The sequence below is a fragment of the Myxocyprinus asiaticus genome, chromosome 2 (genome assembly GCF_019703515.2).
Source record: "Myxocyprinus asiaticus isolate MX2 ecotype Aquarium Trade chromosome 2, UBuf_Myxa_2, whole genome shotgun sequence".
Taxonomy (NCBI): domain Eukaryota; kingdom Metazoa; phylum Chordata; class Actinopteri; order Cypriniformes; family Catostomidae; genus Myxocyprinus; species Myxocyprinus asiaticus.
The window spans coordinates 22647737-22672292 of record NC_059345.1 but is presented as its reverse complement, the minus strand read 5'-3'; the positions used below and the strand labels follow the sequence as shown (position 1 = coordinate 22672292).

The 24556-nt window shown below is 45.8% G+C and overlaps 1 protein-coding gene across 1 annotated transcript in view; it reads right to left on the bottom strand.

Moving 5' to 3' along the window:
* The window catches only part of chrnb1 (cholinergic receptor, nicotinic, beta 1 (muscle)), a 53916-nt gene that overhangs the window by 12790 nt on the left and 16570 nt on the right, over nucleotides 1-24556 (bottom strand). Inside the window, exons 4-8 of the mRNA XM_051723033.1 lie at nucleotides 17735-17844; nucleotides 6980-7088; nucleotides 1951-2095; nucleotides 1535-1720; nucleotides 846-1069 (exon numbers count right to left, since the gene is read on the bottom strand). Coding sequence (XP_051578993.1) covers nucleotides 846-1069; nucleotides 1535-1720; nucleotides 1951-2095; nucleotides 6980-7088; nucleotides 17735-17844 — 774 coding nt within the window. The remainder of the gene's footprint in view (nucleotides 1-845; nucleotides 1070-1534; nucleotides 1721-1950; nucleotides 2096-6979; nucleotides 7089-17734; nucleotides 17845-24556) is intronic.

The following is a 24556-nucleotide window of genomic DNA, read 5'->3' as shown; positions in this document are numbered from 1 at the left end:
ACGTTCAACCGAATGATCCTCCTATTAGTCCAGATATTCTAATAATCCTGTGCACATCACAAGATTCCTACTCTTTCTTAGCACAGATATCACAAACTGTCCCTCATTTACTCTTTCCCATTTCTTGGTGCCACAGATTCCTATTTTGCTCCATCATCACTAATATCTAAGAGGTTCTGGAACATTTAAAATATGCTAATTTGCACTAACTCTATTTTTGTGTTTTCTAAGGACCACAGTGGTGTAACATATAGGAAGTATCTCACCATGGCTGTTATAATTTACACAATGTAGAGCACACAGCTATTGCTAAAGGTTAATAGTGTAATATACTGTAGTAGGCTTTTATTTGGAAAGATCCTGTTTTATTTTGGTGCTCAGTCTTTTCCCTAAACTGAATTGTTGTCCCATTTTTATTGGCTTAGAATCACCTGATGCTGGGGTTTTGGAGTGTATTGGAATTAAAAAATAAAATGGAAACATATTGTGAATCTGCCATTTAAACAGTGGGACTGTTGACACATTGAATGCAGCTGACTTTTTTAATTTCATACCATTTCGAGAGCAGGCTTCTCTTATGTTTTGCTCATTCTTACTTATTCTCTGATATATATATATATATATATATATATATATATATATATATATATATATATATATATATATATATAAACATTTCAAGCCCAAAAAAGACTCGCTTTACAAACTCCTTAAAATGATGCTTCAAGAGGCCTTTATAAGGACTATAACACCATTTATCGAAATTATAGTTTGTCAAAGGCAAAGACTTCATTTGCTGTGGGAGATGTTCACTGACACCTTAACTGGAGGTCTCCTGTACTGACCTTGCGCACCCAGAGGGGCATTTGGTGTGTGTTGGGGGAGCGGTGGTGAAGATTGAGCACCACGACACTGAGAATGACGGAAAAGGTGACCAGGATCATGGTGAACATCAGGTAGTTGACGATGATGGGCACACCCAGAGATGTTTCTGGGACTTTGTTGGCCAACAGAAGCAGAAAGACAGTCAGAGTGAGCAGCACATTGATAGAAAGACCCATCTTCTCCCCTGCAAAATTAAAAGATCTCCTCTTAATCATCTCATGAATACATGTGACATACACATACACTCTCCATGTGGTTTTTATGATTAGGTTTATTGTATATAATGGAATTAATAGGCCAGAATGCACACTCAGCAGTGGAATTAGCTCATGCTAATGGTCCTTTCATGATTTATTAGACTGTAGTTAAGTTGTAAGAATGAAAAATTGATCTTGTTGTAGCAGGAGCACATCCATGCTTGACTATAATGGGACATTCATGAGTTTAAGGTGTTAAAGGTGTGCATTCATTGAATTCATTTATTTATTCCTTTTTTCTTTTCTTTTTTTTTGCTCTACATTTTTGGATTTCAAGTGGATTTGCCTATTTGTTTTATCATACTGGAAATCCTGTAAATGGCATCAGCTTGGTTACACAGCTGTTTTAAAATAGAAACACACAAAATCAAAGCAGCAACTGCTTACTGTACCTGCATCAGGTGGCAGATAGAAGTTAAAGATGGCAATGATGGTGATGAGGATACAGGGCAGGACGATGTTAAACACATAATACATGGGCTTCCTCTCGATGATCAGGTAGAAGGTGATGTCCTCATATAGGTCCTCTCGCACATTCTTTCTAGAAACCTTGTGACGAATGTGCCATTCTCCACTTTCTGGGGAGAAAGAGGATAGATAAAAGAAAAAAAAATGTGTGTATGTATGTGTGTATAATTTTTCATGATATGACCTCTTCAAGATCTTTGCTTGATCTTTAAACGTGGGTTAATGAGAGTGCCCATACATGAATACCACAGATTTTCTGCCAGGAGATAGCAGTGTTACTCTCAGGGACTCAAGGTTAGATTCATGTGCTTTGATCTAAGCTTGTGATGAGTGTCATTACCGCTGAAGCCTGTGTCGTATACTATCTCTCTGATTTCATTTCCCTTGTTATCAAGGCCGTGCTGCAGATCTATTTCTGAAGAGTCGTATGTGTACGAGTGGAATACCATGGTGCAGTTCTGCCAGTCAAAAGGAAAGTATGTCACCTGCAGAAGATAGAGGAAGAGAAAAAGGGTTTGTGTGGAAGAGTTTGTGTGTGTGTGTGTGTGTGTGTGTTAGTGTGTCAATGGGGTAAATTGTGTGTGCATGCCTGTTTGTGTGCATCTATCTGACGAGCACCTTCTTTTCTCTCAGATCATACTTTATCATATCTTCTCCTCTTTTCTATTTTTCACACATGCAAAGACCAGACAGAATATCAAACAAAGCCGAACTAGAGCGAGGCAAAAAAAAAATGGGGAGAAAGATTAATAAAACAACTACAAAAGAATGCAACCTGGTCTCATAGAATAAAATAATTTAACGTGACTCTTTTGACATATCATGGCAGTTTCCTGGTAAACTGAACACTAGAGGTGCTAAAATCACTTTTTTTTTCCTTTCACACAAATTATGAGTAAAACGTCAGATTATCAGTTCATAAACACATACTTTTCGCCCTGTTTCTCACACAATGCTATCTTATGACATCAGAACACTTTTACTATATCACATGACTTGTAAGGTGATACATTTTAACATTTGCATTACATAATCAACTACATTTATAAGCTTGTTTGCATGCATTTAAATTGTGTGATAGCTTAACTTAAAGAGCGTTGCATCTGGGACGCAAAGGGTGCTGAAGAGAATGCAAGTTAGCACGTGAGCCGAAAGTGTATTAGAAATACCACAAATTATGTGGTTGCTTCAGCAATGGCACTTTTCTTCTCACATTTGCTTTTTATGACACTATCAGTTAGGTTTAGGTTGTAGGTTTAAGGTAGGGAGGTCAGTTTTGTTTATTTAAAACTTGATAGAGCATTAAAAACCTGACCTGTTTAAATCTGTTATATGCAAGTTACATTTTATCCCAAACAGATGAGGTATTTTATGCTCTATCAAGTTTTAAACCAACAAACCTCCCTACCTTAAACCTTAAACCTAAACATTGGACATTTCACCTTGGATCTGCTGCAATACTTATAAGGAACCATGTTATAATATTTTGCAAAAATTTCACCACTGTCAATTACATTTTATGAGATCAGGTTAAAAGAATGAGAGGAGAGAGAGAGAGAGAGAGAGAGACAGAGACGGTAGAGTGAGAGATAAAGAATGATTTTAACACTTACATGAGGTAATTAAGACTTTGTAAAAAACGTCTCGGTTATGTGAAATGCCTTGAGTGGTAACGAGATGCCATGGGACATGCCCTGAGTGTCACATGGTCTGAAGCCATGGTACAAACATGCCAATTTATTTACTGGTGGCGCTTAAGCTCGCCAGGAAGCTACATCACGGGCTCCATAAAAGCACTCGCTTTGGCACCATCGAGTCAGATTTTCTGCAGGAAGGCACAAGCCTATGCAGCTGCTAGAGAGTATGGCCAGCTTACGCAGCATCTCATTCCCACTCAGGGAACCAGGGTTATGTTTCACGTAACCGAGACGTTCCCTTTCGTAGGAACTCGAGCTGCGTAATCACATTGGGAAAGATATACATTCAAGCCATGTGAACAGTAGTTGCCAACTGTCTACGCCCATGTGGCAAGCATATAGTGGTGCACAAGCGCGCTAAAGCGTCTGAATAAAACAGAGAAAATTATGAGTTTACTCCAGTTCCAACAGAGAGAACCTGGGAAGCAGGAGTCAAACCCACATCCAGATTATAAAATCTAACAAATGTAGGCGGAGAGGACCACCCTGCCCCAATAAAAATGTCCTCCAAGGACACACCTCTAGCCAAAGCCCATGAGGATGCCATGCTCCTCGTAGAATGGGAGCGAATACCCAAAGGCGAAGGTAAACTGCGTGCTTCGTAAGCTCTTGAAACTGCATCAGTGAGCCAATGAGACAGTCTTTTCGTGGACACAAAAACACCCCTGTTGCGGCCACCAAAGCACACAAACAACTGCTCTGACTTATGCCACTGGCTAGAACCATCAACATAAACTCATAGCGCCCGAATTGGTCAAAGATGGGGGTGGATAGAAAACCTGTAAATTAATAGTCTGCGAGCAAAATTATGTAGAAACGACCTTGGGCAAATAGCCCAAATGTGGTCCTAACACCGCTCTTAAACACCCTGCCACAAAATCCATACATAAGGGATTGATTGACAGGGCATGCAAATCACCCACCATTTTAAATGATGCCAATGCTACTAGCAGAGGCATTTTAAGAGTCAGAAACTTATCGGCGACTGTTGCCAAGGGCACCTCTAAAACAACAGATAAATACCATAAGGGAACGCGGATGGGATGAAAATAATCTGAGGATGTACAGGTGCATCTCAATAAATTAGAATGTCGTGGAAAAGTTCATTTATTTCAGTAATTCAACTCAAATTGTGAAACTCGTGTATTAAATAAATTCAATGCACACAGACTGAAGTAGTTTAAGTCTTTGGTTCTTTTAATTGTGATGATTTTGGCTCACATTTAACAAAAACCCACCAATTCTCTATCTCAAAAAATTAGAATATTTTGACATGTCAATCAGCTAATCAACTCAAAACACCTGCAAAGGTTTCCTGAGCCTTCAAAATGGTCTCTCAGTTTGGTTCACTAGGCTACACAATCATGGGGAAGACTGCTGATCTGACAGTTGTCCAGAAGACAATCATTGACACCCTTCACAAGGAGGGTAAGCCACAAACATTCATTGCCAAAGAAGCTGGCTGTTCACAGAGTGCTGTATCCAAGCATGTTAACAGAAAGTTGAGTGGAAGGAAAAAGTGTTGAAGAAAAAGATGCACAACCAACCGAGAGAACCGCAGCCTTATGATTGTCCAGCAAAATCGATTCAAGAATTTTGGTGAACTTCACAAGGAATGGACTGAGGCTGGGGTCAAGGCATCAAGAGCCACCACACACAGACGTGTCAAGGAATTTGGCTACAGTTGTCGTATTCCTCTTGTTAAGCCACTCCTGAACCACAGACAACGTCAGAGGTGTCTTACCTGGGCTAAGGAGAAGAAGAACTGGACTGTTGCCCAGTGGTCCAAAGTCCTCTTTTCAGATGAGAGCAAGTTTTGTATTTCATTTGGAAACCAAGGTCCTAGAGTCTGGAGGAAGGGTGGAGAAGCTCATAGCCCAAGTTGCTTGAAGTCCAGTGTTAAGTTTCCACAGTCTGTGATGATTTGGGGTGCAATGTCATCTGCTGGTGTTGGTCCATTGTGTTTTTTGAAAAGCAAAGTCACTGCACCCGTTTACAAAGAAATTTTGGAGCACTTCATGCTTCCTTCTGCTGACCAGCTTTTTAAAGATGCTGATTTCATTTTCCAGCAGGATTTGGCACCTGCCCACACTGCCAAAAGCACCAAAAGTTGGTTAAATGACCATGGTGTTGGTGTGCTTGACTGGCCAGCAAACTCACCAGACCTGAACCCCATAGAGAATCTATGGGGTATTGTCAAGAGGAAAATGAGAAACAAGAGACCAAAAAATGCAGATGAGCTGAAGGCCACTGTCAAAGAAACCTGGGCTTCCATACCACCTCAGCAGTGCCACAAACTGATCACCTCCATGCCACGCCGAATTGAGGCAGTAATTAAAGCAAAAGGAGCCCCTACCAAGTATTGAGTACATATACAGTAAATGAACATACTTTCCAGAAGGCCAACAATTCACTAAAAATGTTTTTTTTATTGGTCTTATGATGTATTCTAATTTTTTGAGATAGTGAATTGGTGGGTTTTTGTTAAATGTGAGTCAAAATCATCACAATTAAAAGAACCAAAGACTTAAACTACTTCAGTCTGTGTGCACTGAATTTATTTAATACACGAGTTTCACAATTTGAGTTGAATTACTGAAATAAATGAACTTTTCCACAACATTCTAATTTATTGAGATGCACCTGTAATGTCCACTCTCCAGACATCAAACCCTGTCTGGACAGGAGATCCTCCCCCAAATTAAACCAGTCCGGGGCATGCACGGCTCGTAGAGACAGCACATTGTCCCATGCCCACAGAAGAATGCAACGTGCCAGTCTCAGCATGGCATGAGAACACACTCCTCCCTGATGATTGATGTAGAACACCACTGTCCTGTTGTCCAGCCGGATGAGGACATGGCTGCCCTGAATTTCCGGGACGAAAACGCCAGCAGCACCGTGAACATCTCCAGACAGTTTCCAAACCCTGTAGGCTGGATGACCCTTGTATACAATTATATATTGTATATATTAAATTTGTTCTGCTAATCTACACCGTATAAATGTCATCCTTACATGTTCACCACTCAAAAGGGAGGATTAATAGTCCTCGCTTTGACGTGAGTCATTGGAACAAACATGGGCTTAGACAAAATCGTGCACTGAAGTATAGAAAATCTGACTCGATGGCACCAAAGCGAGTGCTTTATGGAGCCCGTGATGTAGCTCACTAGGGGCGTCGCTTAAGCGCCACCAGCCAATAAATTGCCGTGATTGTACTAGGGCTTCAGACCACGTGGGCGTGTCCCAATGCGATAACTCAGCTCGATTTCCTACGAAAAGGAAAAAAATATTCTCCCCAGTAGTAGTGTAATTTATTCATTGTACAGTTCTTATGATTTTACACTTCATTACAGCATTTAAAAGCATCATCTATAACTTACTATTATAACTACAGCATTTCCAGAAAGGTGATGAACATTCATTAACAAGTACAGTAACTAAATAATGATGCTTTAGTGCTGAAAAGAAAACATTTATGTACCTCCTTTAATTTAAGCCATAATGTTTAATACAGATCTAGATTACATTTCATGGCACACTGTTAATGTTTGACAGCACTAATTTAAACAATTATAAGATTATAAAACACTTGTTCAGTATTACTTCATCATGAGCTAGAAACCTACAAAAGCAGAATAAGATTGCCTGCTGTGTTGTAGTATTTACCTTTACCCCGCAAGAACTCTTGTATAATGCTGGTGGAGTCCACGTCACACGGCCGTTACTGTAGACCTGCAGGTGGACCTGTAGAGCTACACCAAACTTGCCGTCATTACTGTGCAAACACAAAAATACAGCAATGATTTTAAGGGGAGACAATCTTGTGTACTGTTACCACAAACAGTGGCCCCAAAAAGAATTTGGTCACCTAAGCCACTTTTTAAAATGTATGAATGTCATAGAATTAGATAACAAAATATCAAACCAAGTGACAATTATTTTTAAGAAATCGCCAAAGCAACTTTTCCAGCAACACATTTCACAAAAGAAGCTTTTATTGTTTTAAATTATTAAACAATAGATATACTAGTCAAAATTAAGACATGAAGTACAGTATTTGGACACTTTCTGGTTGTGAAATGTTAGTGGAACATGTTCATAGATAATGTTACGAACTACACATGTTGTTACTCTGTGTGAACTTTTGTGAACTTACATTAAAAGATATAGCAGGAATGGCTACAAAAAGTTAAATTACAGTAGTTCTGCTTAAAGGTATTATTTGTTTACATAAATCTGTATAACAATGGAATTGTAAGTGTAGTTTATACAGCAAGTGTCCAAATACTTTTTGGGGCCATTGTTTATAAACTTCAATATTATGCGAATTTAGAAGTTTACATTGTGATTTTATGTCTGAATTTACATGTGTAAGTGGAACAAGTTATTGTTACAAGAATTAAGAGTTTGTACAGCAAATATAACTGTACATCAGTACTGGCATATTTTCTCTCAAAATGATAATATATACAGATTGGAACCATTTCAAAACATTAAGATGGATTGTGGATTTTAGCCATATCATTACTCCTGAACATGCCGAGAAATACTTATTAGATATTGAACAGTCCCCAAAGTGTTACTGAAATTATACACTGCGCCACTGATTATATGGCTCTAGTTATAGATACTCAGTAATCTTTGAGCAAGCTGAAAAACATTGTCCCTGCATTACAGTATGTCTCAGAGAGCAATGATGTGCTTCTTAGGAAATCTGTAAAATGACACGCTTTGGAGTTACCTTTCGTAGGAACTTGAGCTGCGTAATCGCATTGGGACATGCCCTGAGTGTTACGTGGTCTGAAGCCCTAATACAATCACGCCAATTTATTGGCTGATGGCGCTTAAGCGATGCCCCTAGGGAGCTACGTGCCATTGAGTCAGATATTCTGTTCTTCAGTGCATGATCTCGTTTGGCCTGTGTTGTACCAACGACTCACGTTGAAGCAAGGATCATTATTATTTGTGTGGTAACACAGGATGGAATTAAAGAAACGACTCACGTTATTTTATAGAGCGTAATTTCAGAGCAATTTTAATGTGTTTTTTCCAAACATTACATGGGTCCAACGGGGACAGTGGCGCTGTTCGAGGCTCGCAATTTCTCACCACGAGGCATTATCCTCACTTTTTCCAGTTCCATGGCCACCATATTGGAGCTCTGTGTGTGGGGGCAGTTTGGGATTTCGGCTTTGTGTCTGAGAAGATTGGAGTGCGAACGGACATCGGATTCTTCCTCGTGTTTGTCGCCTTCCCCTTGAGCGAAAGTGCGAGTCTCGTCAGACATGCTTTTAGGCCTAGCTCGGTGGCCATTTTCAGACAAACAAGCATGCGAAAGAGTTACCATGCATGTCTTGAGCTGTTGCTATTAAAAACACTGTATGAGAGAATTTGCCGTTTGAAGGTAAGGAAACAAATTGGCCCCTTTGTCCCTATTGTCTTTTTATGTGTGCTTCTGTGAGAATGAACATGAATTAAAAAAATAAAAATAAAAATCACTTTTATTGTCACACAACCATATACTCAAGTGCAATAGTGGGTGAAATTCTTGGGTGCAGTTCCGAGCAACATAGCAGTCGTGACAGTGATGAGACATATACCAATCTACAATAAACATCAAATTTACACAACACAATTTAAAATCTAATATACACATCATTACACACAACACAATATACAAATAATAACATACAATGTACATTATACAATACACACAATATAGAATACACATTATACAATAAAAAAAATAGTATATATAGTATATATAAAATGTACAGTAGGTTGTATTGTACTGTATTGACATTCAGGCTGTTGGTTGATAGTCAGTTGCCAGTGTGTTGTTAAGAGGATATAATTTATGACAGTCCAGTGTGAGATAATAAGATTAATATAGTGCAGTGCTGATGTATATTGATCGTGAGAGATCAAGAGTTCAAAAGTCTGATTGCTTGGGGGAAGAAGCTGTCATGAAGTCGGCTGGTGTGGGTCCTGATGCTGCAATACCGCCTTCCTAATGGTAGCAGTGAGAGCAGCCCATGGCTCGGGTGGCTGAAGTCTCTGATGATCCTCCGAGCTTTTTTCACACACCGCCTGCTGAATATGTCCTGGAGGGAGGGAAGCTCACCTCCGATGATGTGTCTGGCAGTTCACACCACCCTTTGCAGGGCTTTGTGGTTGTGGGCGGTGCTATTGCCGTACCAGACGGAGATGCAGCCAGTCAGGATGCTCTCTACAGTGCTGGTGTAGAACCGTGTGAGGATGTGGTGGTTCATTCCAAACTTCCTCAGCCGTCTCAGGAAGAAGAGGCACTGATGGGCCTTCTTCACAATAGCCTCAGTGTGGACGGACCATGTGAGTTCCTCAGTGATGTGGACACCCAGGAACTTGAAGCTGCTGACTCTCTCCACTGGTGCTCCATTGATGGTGATGGGGCTGTGTTCTCCTGAAGTCCACCACAAGCTCCTTTGTCTTACTGACGTTGAGGGAGAGGTTGTGCTCCTGACACCAGCGTGTCAGAGTGTGCACCTCCTCTCTGTAGGCTGTATCATCATTGTCAGTGATCAGACCTACCACCGTCGTATCATCAGCAAACTTAATGATGGCATTGGAGCTATGTGTTGCCACACAGTCATGTGTGTACAGGGAATACAGGAGTGGGCTAAGAACACAGCCCTGCGGGGCTCCAGTGTTGAGGGTCAGTAATGAGGAGATGATACTGCCCATTCTAAACACCTGGTATCTGCTTGACAGGAAGTCCAGGATCCAGCTGCACAGCAAGCTATTTAAGCCCAGATATGGTGTTGAATGCTGAGCTGTAGTCTACAAACAGCATTCTCACATAAGTGTTCCTTTTTTCCAGGTGGGAGAGAGCAGTGTGTATTGTAGATGCAATGGCATTATCAGTGGAGCGGTTGCTGCGGTAAGCAAACTGCAATGGGTCCAGTGATGGAGGCAGCACAGAGCAGATGTAATCTCTGATTAGTCTCTCAAAGCATTTGCTGATGATGGGGGTCAGAGCAACAGGACGCCAGTCATTTAAGCAAGTGATTTTGGATTGCTTTGGTTCAGGCACAATGGTGGCCATTTTAAAGCATGTGGGGACTATAGACAAAAAGAGGGAAAGGTTGAAAATGTCCATAAAAACACCAGCCAGTTGGTTTGCGCACGCTCTGATGACGCAGCCCGGAATGCCGTCTGGACCTGCGGCTTTACGGATATTCACCCGTCGGAAGGATCGGGTTACATCCGCTACAGAGATGGAGAGTGAACTAACCTCTGTAGGTTTGGCCGCAAGAGCTCTCTTCGCGAGTGCTGTGTTATTTCCCTCGAACATGCATAAAAAGTATTTAGCTCATCCGGGAGAGAGGCAGCGGTGTTCACGGCAGAGTTTTTATTCCCTTTAAAGTCTGTGATGATATTAATTCCCTGCCACATGCTTCTAGAGTTGGTGGTGTTAAACTGTCCTTCAATCTTGTTCCTGTACTGGCGTTTTGTTGCTCTTTTTGGAGGGCATAACTGGCTTGTTTATGCTCCTCTGCATTCCCGGAATTAAAAGCGGAGGTCCGCGCATTAAGTGCCGCGCGAACATCGCTATTAATCCAAGATTTCTGGTTCGGGTAGATCCGTATAGTTTTGGATGGAACAACAGCCTCTACGCACTTTCTGATGAAACACGTTACGCTATCAGCGTACACCTCGATGTCGTCATCAGAGGCGGACCGGAACATCTCCCAGTCCGCGTGATCAAAACAGTCTTGTAGCATAAAGTCTACAAGAGAGAATAAGGCAATGGAGGAGCGGCCTTTGCCTTTCTCTCTCTCCCCTCCCCGTTCGAAGCGAACTGCTCGCGGTGCAAAGGATCATGCATGAACCTGGCCGCAAAAAGATGGGGCTGGAATAAGAGAATATTCCCCAACGGAGGGAACAAGTTGGTCAAGGCGATGTTTTTGTTCGCGAGGGTGTTTCACGCTATCTGGATACTATGCGTTTTTCCCCCATTATAGGTTAAGACCGGTTTAGTTCTAACCCGTTTCTTCAGTACACCAATTTAGCTCAGTATCCCCCATAATTTACGCTGGTGAATGAGCATTGAATATTTTCATTTTGAGTTTTGCCTCTGCCTGAATGACCAAGGGTCTCGGGGCACATGTAATACAACTCAGTGTACGATAAAAATAGGTCTACACACAAGCCTGACGGGCTTGATGTGTAACGAAGGATGAGCCCATATTCAGTGAATGAAATTGGACCGTATAAACATATCCGTTTCTCTCCCGTTTACCCTTTAGTCAGTATCGGGATGAGTTCACTGTTGTATGTGACTCGAATGTCCGACAACCAGAATATGGGTCAGTGTGGCAGACCTCTGCCTTCCCTACTAAGGAGGAAGTGGGAAACGGAGTGAACAATCAAAAAGACTTTAATAACACAAATATAAAACTGCTTTTCAACATAACAAAATGTGCGCACACACAAACACAGCTCCATGTGTCTCTCTCTCTCTCCCCTGCTCCTCCTTATCTCTCTCTCCCACTGATTGGGGAAACTCAGCGCCAGGTGTGCATCCTCACAGCCTAGCCACGACCTCCTCCTCATCACATACCCCCAATGCCCGATTCAGGCCAGAGAACCAACCGGCCTGACCTACTCCCCCCCCCCCTTCCTGGAGGGGAGGAATTGCCCCTTCGGCCGTTCCACCACCGGCTGGTCTTCCCAGTCTCCTGGGAACCTGAGTAGGATGAGGAGAGGGAGAGGGGAGAGAGAAAGAGAGTGGGCGAGTCTCTTTCTCTCTTTCTGGCAAACCGCTCCACTACCACAGGATTGTGTATCTTTGCGTTGCCTCTGCCTTCCCTACTAAGGAGGAAGCTGGAACTGGAGTGAACAATACACGTATATTTTAATGTTCAACTTAAACACAACATAAAACATTGCTTTTCAGCAGAACACAAAACATATGTCGACACACACACTGGGACCGTAGTGGCGAGCCTGCTTGCTCTTAATTCCCCTCCATGTTCGCACATTCTTCCCCATTCTATGCTAGGGAAGATGGTTTATCTGGCGCACTCTGCTGTAAATACATTCAGAGTGAATGCTTTTTATAACTGCCTGATCGAATTCAGCCTCTGTCTCCATGACCAAGGGTTTCGGGACATGCATAACAGAATTTGATGTTCACTGAGCACAAGTGTACACAAAACACACAGTGAACATAAGCATCACACGTTGCCCCCCATAAAGAATGCCGGGGCCATTGTGGCAAACCAGTTGTCTGAAATAAACGTTCTCCCCAATGTTCATACACTTTTACCTGTTCAACTACCAGGGAAAATGTTTATTCTGTCAACGTCCCTGCTGTAGATACATTCAGGGTGCTCATCATTTATGCCTAAATAAAATAAAGTCAAAAGCATTATCAAATTCCCTTCAACCAGCCACAGTATTAGAGGATCGAATGCCATTTAGTGGTTACAGGTTGAGCTGCAGGCAAGAGCCATACATTAATCCCTCTGTCTGCCCGTCTGTCAGCTTGGCAGCAGCTGAAGGGCATTTCGAACTGGGTACTTCGAACGATAAAGCATGGTCATGTAATTCAATGAAAATATTTTCGCTTCGAGCGAGACATCACACTGTCACCTCTGGTTTTCCCTCTTGCCCCCGGCACCGCTGGGCATCGATGCGTTGCCGCATCAGTGGCCAACAACGCATTTTTACACATTTCCACTGACTGGTCTGCTGCACGCAGTTCTGCAGAGAGTTCGTGAGGATCGGTTTCGGCTCCGTTTAGGCCATCTCAGGTATGGTTTTCGACTCTGGTCTCTCTCCTGGAGAAAGTGCCTTGGGAAATTGCAGTCAGAACAGACATGTTGTCTCAGGCTCGGGGCAGCATTTGGCACCCCCTGCCAGACTTGTTGAAGTTATGGGTATGGCCCCTCAATGGGGCACACTTTTGCATGATGGGTTATCCGTCATATTTATCAATGGAGTCTCTGTTGGAAGACATTATCTTGTCTCTCGTTTTATGCGCGGGGAATGCAGGCTTACACCTTTTCGTCCCAAGTCCCTTTATGGTATTTATCTGTTGTTTTAGAGGCACTCTCGGGTGCTTCATTGAACCCTTGGCAACAGTTGCTGATAAGTTTCTGACTCTTAAAACGGCCCTGCTGGTGGCATTGGCATCATTTAAAAAGGTTGGTGATTTGTATACCCTGTCGATTAATCCCTTATGTTTGGATTTTGTGTCAGGGTGTTCAAGGTTGGTGTTAAGACCTCGCTTGGGCTGTATGCCCAAGGTCATTCTACATCATTTCGCTCGCAGGTTTTCTATCCTCCCCCATTTGAGTCGGAGGAGCATGAAAGATTGCATATGCTTTGCCCAGTTTGGGCGCTGTGAGTTTATGCTGACCGTACTAGCTAGTGGCGTAAGTCACAGCAGTTTTTTGTGTGCTTTGGTGGCCGCAACAGGGGTGTTTCAGTGTCCAAGCAAAGACTGTCTCATTGGCTAGTTGATGCAATTTCAAGTGCTTATGAAGCACGCGGTTTACCTTTGCCTTCGGGTAATCGAGCTCATTCTATGAGGAGCATGGCATCCTTATGGGCTTTAGCTAGAGGTGTGTCCTTGGAGGACATTTGTATGGTGGCAGGATGGTCCTCTTCATATACATTTGTTAGACTTTATAATCTGGATGAGGGTTTGACTCCTGTGTCCCAGTTTCTCGCTGCTGGAACAGGAATAAACTCATAATTTCACCAAACCTCACACGTGAACTGCCCAAATACAAACAGCACATTACATGCCCAACCAGAGACAGAAATATACTGGATCATTGCTACACAACAATAAAGGATGCATATCGCTCTGTTCCTAGAGCAGCGTTGGGACTATCTGATCACTGTCTGGTTCATCTTCTTCCAACCTACAGACAGAAATTAAAATCTGCTAAGCCTGTATTAAGGACTGTAAAGAGATGGACCAACGAAGCAGAGCTGGAACTACAAGCCTGCTTTGACTGCACTGATTGGAGTGTTTTTGAGGCTGCAGACACCAATCTGGATGAGCTCACAGATACTGTTACATCATATATCAGTTTTTGTGAGGATATGTGCATTCCTACTAGGACTTATTTAACATTTAACAATGACAAACCATGGTTTACAGCGGAACTCAGGCAGCTTCGTCAGGCCAAAGAGGATGCTTACAGAGTTGGGGATAAAGTCTTGTACAATCAGGCCAGGAACACACTGAATAAGGGAATCAGAGTGGCTAAAAATATACTCTGAGAAGCTGAAAAACAAGTTTTCAGCTAACGACCCTGCATCAGTGTGGAGTTGCATGAAACAACTTACGAATTACAGGACTCCTGCCCCCAACCCTGTGGTGGACCAACAACTGGCTGACGACCTGAATGTGTTCAACTGTAGATTTGAAAGGCCCAATCTCACACCCCACACCCACTCTGACCTTCACTTCACACAAACACCAACACCTCCTGCAACCCCCCCTCTTCCCCCCTCCTGCTACTCAACCAGCACTTAAGATCTGTGAAGATGATGTGAACCGCGTCTTTCAACAACAAAGGATAAGGAAAGCACAGGGTCCAGATGGCGTTTCACCTGCATGTCTTAGATCCTGTGCTAACCAGCTGGCCCCCATCTTCACACAGATCTTCAATAGATCACTGGAGCAGTGTGAAGTCCCATGCTGCTTCAAACGTTCCACTATCATCCCCATCCCAAAGAAACCAAAAATCACAGGACTGAATGACTACAGACCTGTTGCCCTGACGTCTGTGGTCATGAAATCATTTGAGAGACTGGTGTTGGCCCACCTGAAGGACATCACTGGACCCTTTCTAGATCCCCTTCAATTTGCTTATCGAACAAACAGGTCTGTGGATGGTGCAGTCAACATGGGATTGCATCATATCCTGCAACATCTGGACAGACCAGGGACATATGCAAGGATCGTTTTTGTGGACTTCAGTTCGGCTTTCAACACCATCATCTCAGCTATACTCCAGATTAAATTACACCAACTCTCTGTTCCCATGTCTATCTGTCAGTGGATTACCAGCTTTCTGACAGACAGGCAGCAGCTAGTGAGACAAATTCACTTCCAGCACCTGTATGATCAGCACTGGTGCTCCCCAGGGATGTGTGCTCTCCCCACTACTCTTCTCCCTCTACACCAATGACTGCATCGCCAAGGACCCCTCTGTCAAGCTCCTGAAGTTTGCAGATGACACCACTGTCATCGGCCTCATCCGAGATGACGATGAGTCTGCATACAGAAGGGAGGTTAAACAGCTGGCTGTCTGGTGCAGTCAAAACAACCTTGAGCTGAACATGCTCAAAACGGTGGAGATGATTGTGGACTTTAGGAGGAACACCCCAACACTGACCCCCCTCACCATTCTAAACAGCACTGTGGCAGCAGTGGATTCATTCAGGTTCCTGGGCACTACCATCTCACAGGACCTGAAGTGGGAGACCCACATTGACTCCATTGTGAAAAAGGCCCAGCAGAGGTTGTACTTCCTTCGCCACCTGAGGAAATTCAACCTGCCACAGGTGCTGCAGATACAGTTCTGCTCTGCAGTCATTGAGTCTGTCCTCTGCACTTCTATAACTGTCTGGTTTGGTTCAGCTACGAAATCAGACATCAGAAGACTACAAAGGACAGTTCGGACTGCTAAGAGGATTATTGGTTGTCCCCCCCCCCCCCCCTCAAGAACTATACACTGCCAGAGTGAGGAAAAAGGCTGGAAAAATCACTCTGGACCCCACTCACCCAGCCCAATACCTTTTTGAACTGTTGCCTTCTGGCCAAAGCTTCAGAGCTCTGAGCACCAGAACTGTCAGGCACAGGAACAGTTTTTTCCCTCAGGCTATCCATCTCATGAACAGTTAATTTGCCCCATTGAGCAATAACTATGTGCAATACACAGTTTAGTCTTTCTTATATTTATCCAACACATCCAACCTCTTCTGCCATTTAATTCCTCTGAAAAAACCCCAAAAACAAAACATTTGCACTGTACATAACAGATTTGTATTTGCACTGTACATTACAGATTGTATTAGATTTGCACTACCCATGTGTATGTGTGTATGTATGTGTGTGTGTGTCTGTACGTATGTGTATAATTAGTTTTTATTTTTTAATTTTTTATTATTATCTTTGTCTTGCTGCTGTTTTTGTATTGTTGTACACTGGAAGCTCCTGTCACCAAGACAAATTCCTTGTATGTGTAAGCATACTTGGCAATAAAGCTCATTCTGATTCTGATAATTCCCTCTGTTTTATTCAGAAACTCGCTTGTGTGCCGTTATATGCTTGCCACATGGGTGTAAACAGTTGGCAGCTACTGTTTGCATGGCATGAATGTATATCATTCCCAATGCTATTATGCAGCTCGAGTTCATACGAAAAGGGAAATGTCTCAGTTATGTGAAGCATAACCCTGGTTCCCTGAGTGGGAACGAGATGCTGTGTAAGCTGGCCATACTCTTTAGCAGCTGCATAAGCTTGTGCCTTCATGCAGAAAATCTCAAATCGAGCACCTTTATGGAGCCCATGACGTAGCTCCCTAGGGGTATCGCTTAAGTGCCATCAGCCAATAATTTGGCATGATTGTATAAGGGCTTCAGACCACGTTACACACAGGGCATGTCCCAATGTGATTAAGCAGCGTCTCGTTCCCACTCAGGGGACAAGGGTTACGCTTCACGTAACCGAGACGGCTTCTCTGAGGGCAAAGACTGTAGTCAAATTATTCTAAACATAAGCTTCCAACATTTCAGAGTTGATGCATTTCAGCAGATTGAGAATTTTATCAATAGTAAGACGACGATGATTTGACACTTAATACATATCTTGTGTGTGAATCTTACATTTCAGAAACTGTAGATTGACCACAGAGCCCTTAAACCATTTAGCACTACAATATAATCCTCACAAGACACAAAAACAGGCCTTTAAAACTTCCCATCTATTAAAGTAATGGTGCTTTGGGACTTGAAGATGTCCCTCATTGAACATTGTGTGGGATGCAGTTAGTTTGTGTGTGTGTGTGTGTGCATGTGTGGAACTGAAAGAAGGACCAGCAGGGCTTGTAGTGGAGAGCTGTGTTGTTTAATTGGCTATAAAGCAGAGATGAATGGAGCAGCGAGGATATTAAGAAGAGCACTAATGGGGGTCTACCTGCATAAACTGCTTGCCAGGGACATTGTGTCAATGTGTGTGTGTTTGTGTGTGTGCATGTCTCTTGACAAGCTGTTCACAAAAGCTTTGATAATTTACCAAACAAGTATTATTTTCTGCAGCTCTTGCAGAAACCCAGTGAAGTCTTTCTGAGATAACGTGTCCAACACTTAAAGGTTCTCTGAGATAATGCATGAAGCAACACACACACAACTTACTTGTTGATGAGAACAATGTCAGGGAGCCACATTTTTCCGGATGGGATGCGCAACAAATCAATTCCTCCATAATCTTTTGGGTTCCAAGAAAGACGATAATCATTCCACTCCTACAACACCAAAAAAAGGGGGTGGGTTTTTTGAGTCTGTGTGCCTGCATATTTGCAGCCAAATGAGGGTCATCTTCAAAATTATAATTACTACCAGTTCATCATTTAACCCTTACCAGCCAGAGCATTCAAATTTGGGAAAAATTATTTCCGTGGTTCCTGTCTCAGTGTCTTCGCCGTCCGATCACCGATTTTATTTATGACAACTGCCAGATACTCATGACAATATAAGCTAAAAGCACATATGATTGGTTAAGGGGTTACTGGGCATGAATAATAAATGTATCATCATCAGCGTCATCCTCCATTTGCCTGAGCGGAGACAGAGAGGATACGCCGGGAGCTTACCTCCAGTGTTGGACTTATTGCTTCAAATTGAAAACTGAGGCGATCTTTCGAGGTAAGACAAGTTATTTAAAATGTGTTGTTAATATTGTCTATTGAAAAACAAAACGTTTTAGTTACGAATCATTTATTTGTAGGAGTTATGCTAGTTATTTCTGGAAAAAATGACATGACCATCGGCGTTCATCGGACAGGCATCTAGCCTCTATTTTTAAGCAAATGTCTGTGAAACTTGCTAAATAAACATTAGCTAGCAATACTATGTACATTTTTAACAAAATACCAATAAAAATGTTTGCCAATTTTGTCGCTTCTGAAAAATCCGCCTGAAGTAATGTGAGGCAGAGAGCAGACGCTGTTTAGACCTTTTTTTAAATTTTTTTTTTTATGCTGTTCAGACCTGCCTGGAAACGTCATGGTTACTTGTGTAACCCCCATTCCCTGATGGAGGGAGTGAGACATTGTGTCGATGTAATGACACTAGGGGTCACTCTTGGGAGCCCGAGACACCTCTGGTCTTTGATAAAAAGCCAATGAAAATTGGCGAGTGGTATTTGCATGCCACTCCTCCGGACATACGGGTATAAAAGGAGCTGGCGTGCAACCACTCATTCAGGTTTTATGCTGAGGAGCCGAGACAAGGTCCGGCCATTTCAGCGGGTAGTTCAGCGTTGTAGCAGGAGAGACACAACGTCTCGTTCCCTCCATCAGGGAACGGAGGTTACACAAGTAACCATGACGTTCCCTATCTGTCACTCACTCGACGTTGTGTCGATGTAGTGACACTAGGGGTCCCTATACAAAACGCCGCAACTGGCTGAACTGTGTTACGTGAACTGGTGGTGTGTGATGGGCAGACGACAGTGTGCCTCATAGCTTAGCGCACCAGGCTGACACGTAACCTCCCCAAACATAGTTATGAGTGCCGAACGGCCCTTTGGGGACAAGTCGACTACCCAAAAGGTAGAGACAGGCTAGCCCAGCCATGGCCTCTTTTCCCCTTTTTTTTCCACTCTCTAAAAAAAAGGGGGAATATCCGACTGGGCCACCAGGTCTAGTCAGGTGGTGTCCCTCCCAAGGGGAGGACACCGTGGAGACCACACCTCGCCCAGAGAGAGGGAGGATATTTAAGTGGAAAATATGTCACATGGTCTTGCCAAGCTATGTCGGGATTATGTCATGTGGGGAAGTCTCATGGTAGGTCCTACCCAACAGGGGAGGAGTTACTACAAACATGGAGACTGTGGCAGAGGGGCCTTTGCCCAAGGAAGACCCAGTTTGCCAACAGGGAAACGAATTAGTGGAAGATATACATCGCATGAGGTTACCTTACAGGGAACCGCCACATGTGGAACACCTACCCCAGAATAGGGCTTTTATTTAGCACGTGTACTGGGCTGGCAGTGAGTCTCTCCGAAAACTCGACTGCCATAGGGTTCAGAGGAAGTCAACCAGGGAACATAGTTTGTGAACACTACTGGGAATTAATGGTGCACATCTTCAGCTCAGAGGAGGTGAAAGGCGCTATGTGCAAGCAATATACCCGGCCGGCTATCCCCGGCCTATCCGCTTGTTTTGCGTGCCACTACCCGGGACGAAACCGGTTCCACCCGGAGGTTGTAGAACCTCGCAAAGGTGTTGGGTGTTGCCCAGCCCGCTGCTCTGCAAATGTCTGTTAGAGAGGCACCCCTGGCCAGGGCCCAGGAGGCCACTACACCCCTGGTAGAGTGGGCTCGTAGCCCTACCGGGGGCGGCACGTCCTGGGCGTGATATGCCATTGCTATGGCATCAATGAGCCAGTGGCCGACCCTCTGCTTGGAGACAGTGCTTCCTTTCTGCAGTGCACCAAAGCAGACAAAGAGCTACTCAGAGATCCTAAAGCTCTGCGTGTGATCCAAATAGATGCATAAAGCGCGCACCGGACACAGCAATGACAGAGCTGGGTCTGCCTCCTCCTGGGGCAGTGCTCGCAGGTTCACCACCTGGTCCCTAAAAGGGGTTGTGGGAACCTTGGGCACATAGCCCGGTCGGGGTCTCAAGATCACGTGAGAGTAGCCTGGACCGAACTCCAGGCATGTTTCGCTCACAGAGAACGCTTACAGTTCTCCTACCCTCTTGATGGAGGTGAGCGCAGTCAGGAGGGCAGTCTTCAAGGAGAGTGCCTTAAGCTCAGCTGACTGCAAAGGGGGCTCTCTGTAGACCCTGAAGAACTACAGAAAGGTCCCATGAGGGAACAAGGCACGGTCTGGAGGGGTTCAGCCTCCTGGCACCTATCAGGAACCTGATGATCAGGTCGTACTTCCCTAAGGACTTACCATCCATTGTGTCGTGGTGTGCTGCTATAGCAGCAATGTACACCTTCAAGGTGGAAGGGGACAGCTGCCCTTCCAACCTCTCCTGCAGGAAGGAAAGCACCGATCTGACTGCGCATCTCTTCCCGTTGGGAAGAACACCACTTAGCGAACAGACGCCACTTAAAGGCATACAGGCACCTCGTAGAGGGGGCCCTAGCCTGAGTGATCATGTCTACCACCACGGGTAGACTGCTTAGGTCTTCCGCATCCCATCCAGGGGCCAGACATGGAGATTCCAGAGGTCTGGTCGCGGGTGCCAGATGGTGCCCCGTCCCTGAGAAAGAAGGTCCTTTCTCAGGGGAATTCACCGGGGGGGAGGGGGGGCTGTCGTGGGGAGCGTGAGGTCCGAGAACCACGTCTGGGTGGGCCAGTAGGGTGCTACCAGGACGACCTGCTCCTCGTCCTCCCTGACCTTGCAAGTAGGCTCACTGGGGGAAATGCATATTTGCTCAGGCCAGGGGGCCAGCTGTGTGCCAGCGAGTCTATGCCGAGAGGTGCCTCGGTCAGGGCGTACCAAAGCGGGCAGTGGGAGGATTCTTGGGAGGCAAACAGTTCTACCTGTGCCTTTCCGAATCGACTCCAGATCAGCTGGACCACCTGAGAGTGGAGTCTCCACTCTCCCCTGAGGGTAACCTGCCATGACAGCACATCTGCTGCAGTGTTGAGGTCGCCCGGGATGTGAGTTTCTCGCAGCAACTTGAGGTGCTGCTGACTCCAGAGGAGGAGACGGCGGGTGAGTTGTACATACAACGATAGCACAGACCGCCTTGGCGGTTGACATATGCTACCATTGCCATGTTGTCTGTCCGAACTAACACGTGCTTGCCCTGGATCAACGGCCGGAACCTCCGCAGGGCAAGCAGAATTGCCAGCAACTCGAGGCAGTTGATGTGCCAATGCAGCCACGGGCCTGTCCATAAGCCGGCGGCTGCATGCCCATTGCAAACAGCGCCCCCTGAGGTCGGTCCAAGAGCTGAAGAGGCGGTGACAGACTGGCGTGATGACCACGTGATATGTCCTGTGGCACCATGCCCATCTCAGGACTTGAGTCTGAAGCCAGTGCTGAAGCGGTCTCATATGCATCAACTCGAGTGGGGTGGCCACTGCTGAGGATGCCATATGCCCTAGGAGTCTCTGAAAGAGTTTCAGTGGAACTTCTGTTTTCTGTTTGAATGCCTTCAAACAGGCCAGCACCGACTGTGTGCACTCCAAACTGAGAAAAGAGATGCTCTGAACCGGGAGGAGCTTGTTCTTTTCCCAGTTGACCCGATGCCCTAATCGGCCGAGGAGCGAGAGCACTAAGTCCCTGTGTGCACACAACATTTCCTGAGAGTGAGCTAGGATTAGCCAATCGTCGAGATATTTGAGAATGCGAATGCCCACCTCCCTTAATGGGGCAAGAGCTGCCTCTGCGACCTTTGTGAAGACGCGAGGGGACAAGGACAGACCGAAAGGGAGGACCTTGTACTGATACACCTGACCCTCGAATGCAAACCGGAGGAAGGGTCGAGATAGAATCGAGACGTAAAAGTACGTTTCCTTCAGGTCTACCGTCACGAACCAATCTTGATGCCGGACGCTCACCAGAATGCGTTTTTGCATCAGCATCTTGAATGGGTGTCTGTGTAAAGCCCGGTTCAGTACTCACATGTCCAAGATTGGCCGCAACCCACCGCCTTTTTTCAGTACGATGAAGTGGGGGCTGTAAAACCCTTTCTTCATCTCAGCCGGAGGGACAGGTTCTATCGCACCCTTCCGTAGGAGGGTGGCGATCTCCGCACGCAAGGTAGCAGCATTTTCGCCCTTGACCAAGGTGAAGTGGATACCGCTGAACCTGGGCGGACACCTGGTGAACTGAATCGCGTAGCTGAGTCAGATGGTCCGGATCAGCCATCGTGACGGATTGGAAAGCGCAAGCCATGCATCCAAGCTCCGCGTGAGGGGGACCAAAGGGACAACCTTGTCAGATGTACCGGCAGGTGGGGCCTCGCGGCAGGGCAGAGCTCGAGGTGCCACACCATGTCATGGCCGTGCTTAGTCTAGGGACATCAAAGCACTTACCTGGCTCCTTGTGACCACCCCCGGAACAACATGGGATGGGGGAGGAAGAGGCCTGTCCTCGCAACCCATGGTGACTGTCACATCGGGGGCGGATCTGTGCAACAGCTGGGCGTGCAGGGGCGGGGAGACCGCCGTTGGAGTGCCAATCCTGCAAGGGTAAAAAGGTGGACAGTGGTCGTGATGACGGCCGTGCACACCGGGTATGTGACCCAGGGAACGAGGAAACCACTCTTTTGCTGAATTGTTGGGTACCGCAGCCACTTGGGCATGTGGCGAAATCAAATGAAAAGGCAACAAAAGATTCTCCACCCGGCCTTCCACCGGGGGATGGAATGGTCTTCCTACCAGCTCCAAAGCAGTGGGTTTCGTTGACCCTGGGGTGCTTTGAAGCCTTTCGTGGGTTCTTGGCGGCCGGCTGTGAGACGGGTGGCGTCTGCTTCCTGCGGTGGGCTTCACGCCGGGACCGGGCCGAAGGGGCCACAGGGGGATGCCCTTGGCGACAAGCAGGCGGGGTGCGGGATCTTGAGCCGCACCCATGCAGGATATGCTGGATAGCCTCCCTCTGCTGCTTCACCGTCGAGAAATGCTGGGCAAAGTCTTCGATGGTGTTGCCGAATAGGCCAGCCTGGGAGATAGGGGCAGCAAGGAACCGTGTCTTGTCGGCCTCACCCATCTCGACCAGGTTGAGCCAAAGCTGGCGCTCCTGGACCACTAATGTGGACATCGCCCGCCCGAGAGACCATGCCGTGACCTTTGTCGCCCGGAGAGCAAGTTCGGTTGCTGAGCGCAGTTCCTGCATCAGATCTGGGGCGGAACTACCTTCATGCACTTCTTTTAGCACCTTGGCTTGGTGGACCTGCAGGAGAGCCATGGCGTGCAGGGCAGAGGCGGCTTATCCAGCAGCACTATAGGCTGTGACAGTCAGGGACAACGTGAACCTACAGGGCTTGGATGGGAGCTTTGGGCGTCCGCGCCAGGTGGCGGCGCTCTGCGGGCATAGGTGCACCACGAGTGCCTTATCCACCTGGAGAATCACCGTATAGCCCCTAGCCGCCCTGCCATCGAGGGTAGTGAGGGCGGGGGAACTGAGAAATCGGGACCGGGCAGTAAAAGGTGCCTGCCACGATTTTGTCAGCTCCTCATGCACTTCCGGAAAGAAAGGCACTGGAGCGGGGCATGGCTGCTTTGAGCAGCCCGGGAAAGCATGTCCGTCATTTCTGCATCAGCCCATGACTAGACAATCGTCCCCGAAGGGGGAAGACCAGCTGAGGCTTCTGCATCTGACTGGACAAGCCCGCTCTCCAATGCTGCGCTCGAGAGCTCATCAGCTTCGCGGGCTCCGAACAAAACGAGCCAGCGGACTCATCCAGAAGCCCAATCGGGGCAGACGAGCATGCTGGGGAATGGGAGGTCCGCGGGGGGATACCCGGCGGAGGCGGTCCCATTGGGGTCCCCAAATCGCTAGCCGCACTGGCCTCATACCCGTAGGTAGAAAGACTGAGGCGGGGAGCGCTGGGGCGGCTTGCATTCTTACGAAAGCAAGCTGTGACCGCAATGTTGCCATGGTCATGTTCTCGCATTGAGTACATGAACCATCCACGAACGCTGTCTCCGCGTGGGTCACGCCCAGACACGAAAGACAGCGATCGTGACCGTCTGAAGTTGAGAGATAACGACCGCAACCAGGAATAACACACAAACGGAAAGGCATCTTTAAAAAGATGTGTCTTTAAAAAGACGTTCCGTGTGTCGCTCTTTTAGAGAAATATACTCTTTTAGGAAAATATACTCTCTTTTTTCTGCCGAAGCGCCCAGGGGCGTTCTCTGCAGTGCACCAGTGCAGAGGAGGGAGAAGCCGCTGAAATGCGCTGTCAGATCCAGCAGAGATAAATGAACAGTCAGCTCAGTAAACATCGACCGTTCGGCTCTGAAGAGAAAATCTGAATGAGTGG